A 10,710-nucleotide genomic window follows, 5' to 3' on the forward strand; every position below is an offset into this window, starting at 1 on the left:
CGTGCCGCGGAGCGGCCGGGCCCGTGAGCCGTGGCCGCCGAGCCTGCGCGTCCGGAGCCTGCGCCCCGCAACGGGAGAGGCCACGACGGTGAGAGGCCCGCGTACCGCAAAAAAAAAAAAAAAAAACAAACAAACAAACAACTTGTACACAAAAGGTGGAGACAACCCAAATGTCCATCAGCCGACGAATGGGTAAATAAAATGTGGAATATCCATCCATACAATGGAATATTATTAGGCCGTAAAATGGAATGAAGTTCTGACACTTGCTACAACGTGGATGAACTGTGAAAATATGATGCTGAGTGAAAGGAGCCCGACAAAGAAGGTCACATATTTTAAGATTCCATTTATATGAAATGTTCAGAACAGGCAAATCTATAGTGACAGAAAGTAGCTTCGTAATTGCAGAGAGCTGTGGGGCTTGGGGGAAGATGGGAGGTGACTGTTAAAGGTTTTTTTTTTTTGGAGTGATGAAAATGTTCTTAAGTTGACAGTGGTGATGGTTGCACAATGTTGTGAATATAGTGAAACTACTGAATTGTACATTTTAAAAGGGTGAATTTTGTGTTATTTTAATTATATCTCAACAAAGCTGTTACCAAAAAAAAAAAAAAAAGAATTCAACGAGCATTAAATCTAAACAAAGTAGCACTGTCAGCAGCAGCAACAGTAAGCATCTTGGACAGCATATGCCACTGTGCAAAACTGGGTGGCTGCTGCCCTTGTCCCCATAGCAGAAGAAAGGATGTTTATCTGAAAAGAGTAAAACGGAGGGCCTTTGGACTAGGGAATACCAGGTCCAGCTGACGGCATCATACCATATTGAAAGCAAAGAGATTACTTGAATATCTATGTACCAACTAAGAGACTCTCAACCTTTCCCCCGACTTGGCTACCAGAACACTGGCAGCCAGATCCTTATTCTCCAGGTAGCAGACTGGAGAATCTGACCAGCCTGAGCAAAAGGACCTAAACATACAGGTCTTGGGGATCCTCCAAGGACCCAACAGTGAGGACCATGGTCAATAAACCCACATAAGCACAGGAAACTTCCAGTGAGCTTTTTAGTGCTTATTCCTAACGCCAGTGGACAACCAAATATCACCAGACATTTGAGGAAAGTGACAGAAACAAAAAAAAAAAAAAGAAAAGAGAAGAAAAGCAATATGAAGACAACAGAAACTCTGTAAGGAGGAGAAAGCTATTTTTAAAAGGAAAATCTAGGGCTTCCCTGGTGGCACAGTGGTTGGGAGTCCGCCTGCCGATGCAGGGGACGCGGGTTCGCGCCCCGGTCCGGGAAGATCCCGCGTGCCGCGGAGCGGCTGGGCCCGTGAGCCGTGGCCGCTGAGCCTGCGCGTCCGGAGCCCGTGCTCCGTGACGGGAGAGGCCGCAGCGGTGAGAGGCCTGTGTACCGCAAAAAAAAAAAAAAAAAAAGGAAAATCCATTATAATTCTCCTCATATAGATAAGTAAAGATATTGAATTCATGAAACATAAACAGGGTTGTACTGAAAGGAACATTCAGAGAACAAAAAAGGGTAGAGGCTCTTCAAAATTAATAACATGATGGCAGAAACAAAACCCTCAACAGAAGGACTAGAAGATAAATCCCAGAAGATACAGCAATAAGACAAAGACCCAGAACATAGAAAGAAACGATAATTAGAGGACTGGTCCAGAATCTCCAACATCTGTACAATAGAAATTCCAGAAAGAGAAAATGGAGAAAATTGTGTGGAGAAAATCGAAGGAAAAAAAATCCAAGTAAATTTGGACAAGGGGTTCCAAATTCAAAGGGATCACCATAAGATTGGATAATGGCACAGCACTGTGATATTTCAGAACCCTGAGGATAAAGGAAGCTCCCATAAGCTTTCATAGAGAGGACAAAACTAGGTCACATGCAAAGGAACAAAAATCAAAATGGCATAAGATTTCTTAACAGCAACACTGGAAACTAGAAAACAATGGAGCAAATACCTTCAAAATTCTGAGGAAAATTATTTCTTACATAGAACTCTATACCCAGTCAAGCTAGCAATCAAGTGTTAGGGTAGAATAAAGACACTCGCAGACATGCAAGCTCTCAAAAACATTTACCTATCATGCACACTTTCTCAGTAAAGCTACTGGAGGATGTATTCCGCTGAACAAGTTAATAAAACAAGGAAGAGACAGATATGGCACCTAGGAAACAGGAGAGCCTAGGCAAGAGACATGTGAACAGACTCCCCGAAATTGATATTCACCAACTTTCCAAGATGGCAGCTGCACAACGGGCTTAGTGAGTCTAGATGAGCAGGTCAGAAGACTCCAGGGGAGATTTTTTCAAAGATGAAATTCAGAGAAAATATAATGTTTAAATGTACTAAGAAGAGATTGATGTAAACTCTCACAACTGGGAAAGTTTGGGGTAGAAGAGGGATAAGTACCTAGAACATTAAGTGAGTAAAAAAGACACTTGTGGGGCTTCCCTGGTGGCGCAGTGGTTGCGCGTCCGCCTGCCGATGCAGGGGAACCGGGTTCGCGCCCCGGTCCGGGAAGATCCCACGTGCCGCGGAGCGGCTGGGCCCGTGAGCCATGGCCGCTGAGCCTGCGCGTCCGGAGCCTGTGCTCCGCAACGGGAGAGGCCGCAACAGTGAGTACCACAAAAAAAAAAAAAAAAAAAAAAAAAAAAGACACTTGTAAGAAAAACAATAAGGAAGGAAAAGCAACTGTCTTATTCCACATTATTCACCTGAGCACAGAAATTACATAGTCTTAATCATTTAACACTGTATATCAATCTAACCAGAGTTACACAATATAACTAGATTGGACAATTTGGAGGAAAAGAAGTGTGTGTGTGTGTGTGTGTGTGTCTGCGTGCTGGGGAACAAGAACAATGAAAGAAAGCTAAATCCTCATCTTCCATCATGGGAATAGCAATACGGTTATGATATTTGGAGGTATGAAGGTAAATACCGAAAGAAGTAGCTAAAAGAGCAGAAAGTAGTTGCCTCTGGGGAGCAGCAGATATGTTTGTGTGCATGTATGTATATTTTGGGGAGGGTCAAACCGCTCTTTTATATATATATATATATATATATATATATATATATATATATACATATAACTTACTTAAAGCAGAAAATGAATTTATAAATAAGAACTATCCCAGTATCTTCCACAGAGAGTACATCCAATACCTGAACAATTACTATACCTGGAAAAAGGCGCATTCTGAATACTTCTTCCAAATTGCCTCTGACCTGGGCTTATTCTGACAATATTTTGCATACATTTGAAAATCATCTTTCTGTGATAAAAAGAAAATTCAAGGGTATTAGCAATTTGTGAGCATGTACTTTTCTTATCAAGGAAGGCTGAGCAAGAGTGAGTATGGCCAAGCATCACAGGGAATGTGGCCTAAAGGGCCTGTCACACCGGCAGCTGGTCAGAAGCCCTCTTTATATTCCAAGAACAGCACGCCCATCAGACCAGGCAGAGGGACACATAATTATCCAAGGAATTTCATAACTTCCATTTACCAAGTTTAAGAGTTAGAGGGAGAAAAGAAAAGTCAGAGGGAGAAAAGCCTTCTTTGAATGAACTATGAAAACAGACTACTTTTCTCATTACTATGAGGTAATAGGGTACCAAGAAATATGCTCTTTCTACGCTTTCAGTCTCTCGACTCGCTAGTGAATGAACTTATAGTAACTCCCGAGGTCTTCGGTTCCTCGGAGCATCATCATTGTACCATAACATCGCAAGGCATCTGCCCATGCTATTCTCTCTCCCTGGAATCATCTTTATTTGACCCTCATGTAATGGGCTACCTCCGACTCAGTCATTAACATTCATCTCATGAGCCATCTCTTCTATACAGCCATCATTTATACCTCCAGTCAATATCAGGTGCACCTCTTCTTGGCTCCTATAGGACCCTTTGTATATCTGTAATATACCACATCTCACACTGTACACAATGGATTCCCTGTCTTTCTGTGAGGATGGTCTTGGTATTCCGCATTGCCTAGTAAAGTGCTTGGCACAGAGTAGGTATTCAGTAGACGGCTGTTGAATGAATGAACAGATCAACACCACTTATTAAACCCTTACTGATTGCCAAGAACCATGCTGACCTTATTAGAGATACAAAAATACATAGGATACGGACCCTGCCTCAATGAGCTTTCCATCTAGTTGGAGCAGATTTCATGAATATGTGTAAAGATGCGTAGTAATGTAAAATTCCCAAGGAGTAGCACAGACATTAAGTACTACAGGAGTTCAAAGGAAAGAGAGGTTGCTGTTGCTTAGGGAAGTCGGGGAGGAATTTGGCCATGGTTTAAACGCGTTTGAAGTTTGGATATGTTGAGAAAGGTTCTGCCTAACCCTTATTATCTTCTCACGCCATAAACGCTTTCTGAGATAAGATATCTCCCTGGAAGCTTTCAGTGATCACCTCTATCAAACTGACTCTCAAATCAAGACAAAACTGATCTTTCAAGAAGAGGAGGAACGAGATAAGCAGAGAACATTGTGAGAGAAAACTCTAATGGGAGAGAGTATGATTACAAAGCCTGGGAAGTCAATTGTACTAAGTACACTCTTAGGAAGCAGAGAAATGAGCCTCCCTGAATGATCTTGTAGAATAAAAGGAACACACAGCTCCCCATTTTGCAAAGTTCCTGTGACAGATGCCTTGGTGTCTGAAAGCCAGACTCCATTTGATTCAAAGGCTTCACATGTACTAGAGGGGAATATCAAGGCATCTCTTAGGCTAAAAATTAACCAAGCCAAGAATGGTTGTGCTGAGATGATCCCAAATCTCCCATCTTCACAGCCAGGATGGTCCTTGGACTCCTGGGATCACCCAGGGGTCAATGGACACAAGCTGAGCCATTGTAGCGTTCGATACCACAGAATACAATGGCCATTTGTATGTTCGAATACCCCATTCCTGTAACAAAACTTGGTTTAGCCTCAAATACTTGCTGGAGTGATGTGGTTCCTCCAAAAACATAAGACATAAAAAATAATGCCTACCTTGTCTCTAAATCTGTAAAATGACCTGCTCTTTTGGTGGCCTATATTTATATAATTTGAAATAATCATTGAACTAACCCTTTCCAGGAAACAAGGTCCCACTCTTTCTGGAGCAACAACGCAATTTTCCAGACTGCTCGTGAAAATGCTGTAAAAATTTCAAAGAAAAAAATGATATGATTTTGTGTGAAATATGCTAAATTGGTCAATAACCTTTTAAATAATAATCATGAAAAAGAAAATTCAATTCAGCAATTACATACTTGTTATGGAATTCATATATTTCTGCCATATTTCCAAAGAGAACATCCTTTTTATTTCTCAGGAGAGGTGGTATAAGGTCAAACATCTCTGGATTATCCATCTCCTCTCTATAGCCCTACCCAAAATAAATATATTTATTCATTTAAAAAAGATTTACATCAACATTTGATTGGGTCACCAAAGGTATAGGTATAGCAGAGCATATATGGGATTAATGGGTAAAGTTGTTTGTAATTTTAACGTTCAAATTTTCTAGTTCCCAAAGTTATCCACTATTATTATTATTATTATTATTTTAGATAGCAGAACAAGGAAGTCAAGGTTTTCTACTCAATGGGTAGAATAAAGTGACAGCTCTTTGGCCTTCAGGGTAGCTTAGAGGAAAACAAAACAGAAACAAAATAGGAAACAAAATAGAAACCAGGTATGAAAAATGATATTACAGGTCATTAACTTCTCCTTAAACAGGCAATAATTGTTTGGGGTTTTTCAGACCAAATTAATATTATGACATTTGTATCAAGAGAATGTTTTTCTCCCATACTTAACGCTTTACATCACAATCTCTAAAGAGCACCCTGGGAATAATTATAACAATCTGCTGTATTCCTAAGGGAACAGCTTATCTGTTCTGTAATAAATTCTGAACCCACAATTCTCACTACTGAGGGAGAACCTGAATATGCACACTTAACAATCAAGGAAGGAGACAAAAAGAGAAGTCTGCCCAAAGCACTTCTTCCTAAAAGACAGGAAAATATGATCTGAGTCACTTACCAACAAAACAGCAAATAGTTCCCGAACATACACCCTCTCTGTCTGTATCAGCTCATTTAGGACGTGGCTAAAATGAAAGGACCACATTTGTCAGTTATTTTATGGCTTTAGAATTGTATTGCAACATTTCACTTATTATCATTATAAATTGTCTAAGATGAAAATTAATAATGCAGGGGAACTACCAATGGTTTGGTTTTATCATCAAAATATAAAATTAATTCTATGGTTTCCAGAGTAAGTACTACGCACAAGACTCTTAAAAATTTTTTTAAAAAAAGATGAGTGGGGCTCAGGAGTTATTTTTAAATGAGAAAAAAAAACCCATCTTATTTCTAACTCACTAAGCTTAAGAATCATTTACTAAAAATTCACAAAATCTATTCCTAAAAATCTGGGGGAATACTTTTTTCAATTAGCAATAATCGCGCCTCAAATAAACCTCATTGGCTATGATACTGCCACTGCGCAAAAGCTGGGAATACTTTTTTGAACAGCACAGTTTCTGTGCTATTGTTCCCTCTCTCTCTCTCTCAGAAAAAAATAATATTAGCATTTTAGGCACAATTTTTCCTTTTTTTCCCAGTAATGTTCTGAAATTTTCCAAGACATGATTATACTGGTTTTCCCAAATATAGATCATACTTAAGTTTCTGTAGTAATTTTTTTACTGTCTCTTTAAAATAAAATACATTTTCCTTCCAATGTGATTTCTAATTGACATCATATTTAAAATTTATTTCCTCACTCCCCAATATAAGTTACCCATTTAATTTAACTCCTATCCTTGGCCTCTTTTAAATTTTTACACTTTTAAGAATTAACATTTAACAATCTTTGACTATATACATAACTTGCTCCAAAATACTGGTTACTTACTCAAAAGTCTGTGATATAAAATTTAAAAGGTGAATATTCATATGTGTGGAATATTAACATAATAATATAAAAGTGAACGAAACAATGATTTTTATTAGCACCTATAAAAATCACATTGTATATCTACATAATCCACTGTAGTTTTTGAAACACTGATCCATTCACTCTCACCTCTTTCATAGAAGAGGAGACTAAGATTCTGAAAAGATCTAGTTAATTTTCAAGTCACATAAACAGAATATAGGTTGGCCAGGCCTAAATCCAGGGCTCCTGACACCTTCTCTAGTGTACTTTTCATCACATCCAGTAGAACCCCATTCTGTGAACTCAAAATTCTAAGCACATTTGCCTTGAACACTGAATCAGAGCCTCCTACTGGTAGATGTATATATGGGTGTATGTTAATAAATAAAAGATACTTCTTTAAAATATCCAGGCTATTGTCATTGTCCAAACTGGAGGACTGAGCAGAACTTCTCTTCTCCTGACAATCATGCACCACTTCAATCTGAAATGAAAATAAAAGTGAAATTAGCATCTACATAGGTATAGTTCTTTCTCATGGAACTCTAGCTCAAATTAAGCTTTCTTTCTACATTCTAACTGTATAGATAAACTGAAAAGTAACACTATGAGTATGATTTTTTCAGAAATAACTTTGACATGTACTAGTTAAAAAATGATTTTAGTTGCCTAAGAGGACAGATTTAAGATATTCATTACCATTTACTTTATATGTTACGTAATGTTTCATTTCTTTGGCACTTCAGGAAAATGAGGTTAATTCATAAAAAGCTGATTGTACTGGGACTTCCCTGGCAGTCCAGTGGCTAAGACTCTGTGTTTCCACTGCAGGGGGCACGGGTTCGATCCCTGGTTGGGGAACTAAGATCCCACATGCCGGGATTTCCCTGGTGGCGCAGTGGTTAAGAATCCGCCTGCCAATTCAGGGGACACGGGTTCAATCCCTGGGCCGGGAAGATCCCACATGCCGTGGAGCAACTAAGCCCGCATGCCACAGCTACTGAGCCTGCACTCTAGAGCCCGTGAGCCACAACTACTGAGCCCACGTGCTGCAACTACTGAAGCCGGCACACCTAGAGCCCGTGCTCCGCAGCAAGAGAAGCCACTGCAATAAGAAGCCTTCACAACGCAACAAAGAATCCCTGGTCCGGGAAGATCCCACATGCCGTGGAGCAACTAAGCCCGCATGCCACAGCTACTGAGCCTGCACTCTAGAGCCCGTGAGCCACAACTACTGAGCCCACGTGCTGCAACTACTGAAGCCGGCACACCTAGAGCCCGTGCTCCGCAGCAAGAGAAGCCACTGCAATAAGAAGCCTTCACAACGCAACAAAGAGTAGCCCCCACTCGCTGCAACTAGAGAAAGCCCGCGCGCAGCAAAGGAGACCCAATGGCGCCAAAATTAAAAAAAAAAAAAAAAAAAAGATCCCGCATGCCATGCAGCACGCCCCCCGCCCTGCTGCCAAAAAAGTTGATTGTCCAGATAACTAAAGTTTATTCATTGAAGAACCAACATGGCTTTTTAATCTTACTGATCTTTTTAAAAATATGTATTTATTTATTTATTTGGTTGCGCTGGGTCTTAGTTGCAGCAGGTGGACTCCTCAGTCGTGACTCGCCGGCTCCTTAGTTGTGGCATGCAAACTCGTAGTTGCAGCATGCATGTGGGATCTAGTTCCCTGACCAGGGATCAAACCCGGGCCCCCTGCATTGGGAGCTTGGAGTCTTAGCCACTGTGCCACCAGGGAAGTCCCTAACCTTACTGATTTTTTATGGAAATCTGGATAGCAAATATTACATGAATCCTTGAATTATTTAACCAAGGACACACAGTATCACTGACCCTTTTCCCAATGACTCAGTGGCATCATCATGAACATGAATGATATGATAAAATCTAATGACACGCTCCAGGGCCAACAAGATGTGCAAAACTGTCTACTGTGTCTTGAAATGGCTGTGACCTGTTCATCTTTCTCTGCTCTCTGCCACATGTCAGTGATCTCCCTGATCCTAAACCGCTGCCTTATTTTGCAGACTCCACAGGACTTGGACTGCCCTACTGAGTCGACTGCATGAGATTTGTGATGGTTATTTGCTCTTTGGAAGCATATTCCAGGGATCTTGGCTATACTGGACAGCTGAGCTTGCAAAAAGCCTAATCCCCAAGTAAATGTAGTGTTACTTCTTAACAGCTACAACCGAAAATGAAGTACAGGATCTATCAGCTGAAAAGCATCTCCACACGATATGACCTACTTATTACCGATACATGTAGAAAGGAACAAACATTCATTGACTGCTTTCTATATATTGAGCAGGCACTGTCGTAGGTGCTCAACACACCTCATTATATCTAATCCGCATAGCAATTTAGCAAAGCGACGGCACACTGATCCCCATCCCTGTCTTATAGATGGGAAAACTGAGGCTCAGAGAGGTTTAGCAACAGGGCCAAGGTCACCTAGAAAGTGATGAAACAGAGTCAAGCCCATGGTCAGCCACCATTAACATGCTCCCTCTTTACAGTATTTTCTTTTTGTTTTAATTTATTAAATTTATTTTATTTTTGGCTGCATTGGGTCTTTGTTACTGCACGGGCTTTGGAGTCCCATGTTGGAGTCCCAGCATGCTCCCTCTTTAAAAGGTGTGCTTTGGGACTTCCCTGGTGGCACAGTGGTTAAGAATCCACCTGCCAACGCAGGGGACACGGGTTCGAGCCCTGGTCCGGGAAGAGCCCACATGCCACGGAGCAACTAAGCCCGTGCGCCACAACTACTGAGCCTGCGCTCTAGAGCCCACGAGCCACAACTACTGAGCCCGTGTGCCACAACTACTAAAGCCCACGCACCTAGAGCCCGTGCTCCGCAACAAGAGAAGCCACTGCAATGAGAAGGCCGCACACCGCAACGAAGAGTAGCCCCCGCTCGCCGCAACTAGAGAAAGCCCGCGTGCAGCAACGAAGACCCAATGCAGCCAAAAATTAATTAATTAATTAATTTTTGAAAAGAACACACAAAGAAAACGTAGGGTGCTGCAGTTTTGAGGAAGCTACTCTGCAGATACCAGAATATCATGGCTAACTGAGAAGGAATCTTAAATCTATCAAGAAATGAATAGATGTTTTTGTCTTTGTTTTTGTTTTTTTGCTGTACACGGGCCTCTCACTGTTGTGGCCTCTCCCGTTGCGGAGCACAGGCTCCGGACGTAGAAAGTGATGAAACAGAGTCAAGCCCATGGTCAGCCACCATTAACATGCTCCCTCTTTACAGTATTTTCTTTTTGTTTTAATTTATTAAATTTATTTTATTTTTGGCTGCATTGGGTCTTTGTTACTGCACGGGCTTTGGAGTCCCATGTTGGAGTCCCAGCATGCTCCCTCTTTAAAAGGTGTGCTTTGGGACTTCCCTGGTGGCACAGTGGTTAAGAATCCACCTGCCAACGCAGGGGACACGGGTTCGAGCCCTGGTCCGGGAAGAGCCCACATGCCACGGAGCAACTAAGCCCGTGCGCCACAACTACTGAGCCTGCGCTCTAGAGCCCACGAGCCACAACTACTGAGCCCGTGTGCCACAACTACTAAAGCCCACGCACCTAGAGCCCGTGCTCCGCAACAAGAGAAGCCACTGCAATGAGAAGGCCGCACACCGCAACGAAGAGTAGCCCCCGCTCGCCGCAACTAGAGAAAGCCCGCGTGCAGCAACGAAGACCCAATGCAGCCAAAAATTAA

The 10,710-nt window shown here is 41.7% G+C and overlaps 1 protein-coding gene and 1 pseudogene across 2 annotated transcripts in view; both read right to left on the minus strand.

The window, feature by feature from the left end:
* MCF2 (MCF.2 cell line derived transforming sequence) overlaps positions 1 to 10,710 on the minus strand; it is a 75,139-nt gene that overhangs the window by 19,115 nt on the left and 45,314 nt on the right. For both annotated transcript variants that reach the window (XM_007100312.2, XM_007100311.2), the window contains 5 exons: positions 7,376 to 7,464; positions 6,078 to 6,144; positions 5,300 to 5,415; positions 5,115 to 5,184; positions 3,208 to 3,300 (listed from right to left, as the gene is read on the minus strand). In XM_007100312.2, coding sequence (XP_007100374.2) covers positions 3,208 to 3,300; positions 5,115 to 5,184; positions 5,300 to 5,415; positions 6,078 to 6,144; positions 7,376 to 7,464 — 435 coding nt within the window. The remainder of the gene's footprint in view (positions 1 to 3,207; positions 3,301 to 5,114; positions 5,185 to 5,299; positions 5,416 to 6,077; positions 6,145 to 7,375; positions 7,465 to 10,710) is intronic.
* On the minus strand, positions 6,426 to 6,553 carry LOC112066156 (uncharacterized; annotated as a pseudogene).

The sequence above is a fragment of the Physeter macrocephalus genome, chromosome 21 (assembly GCF_002837175.3).
Source record: "Physeter macrocephalus isolate SW-GA chromosome 21, ASM283717v5, whole genome shotgun sequence".
NCBI classification, from domain to species: Eukaryota; Metazoa; Chordata; class Mammalia; order Artiodactyla; family Physeteridae; genus Physeter; species Physeter macrocephalus.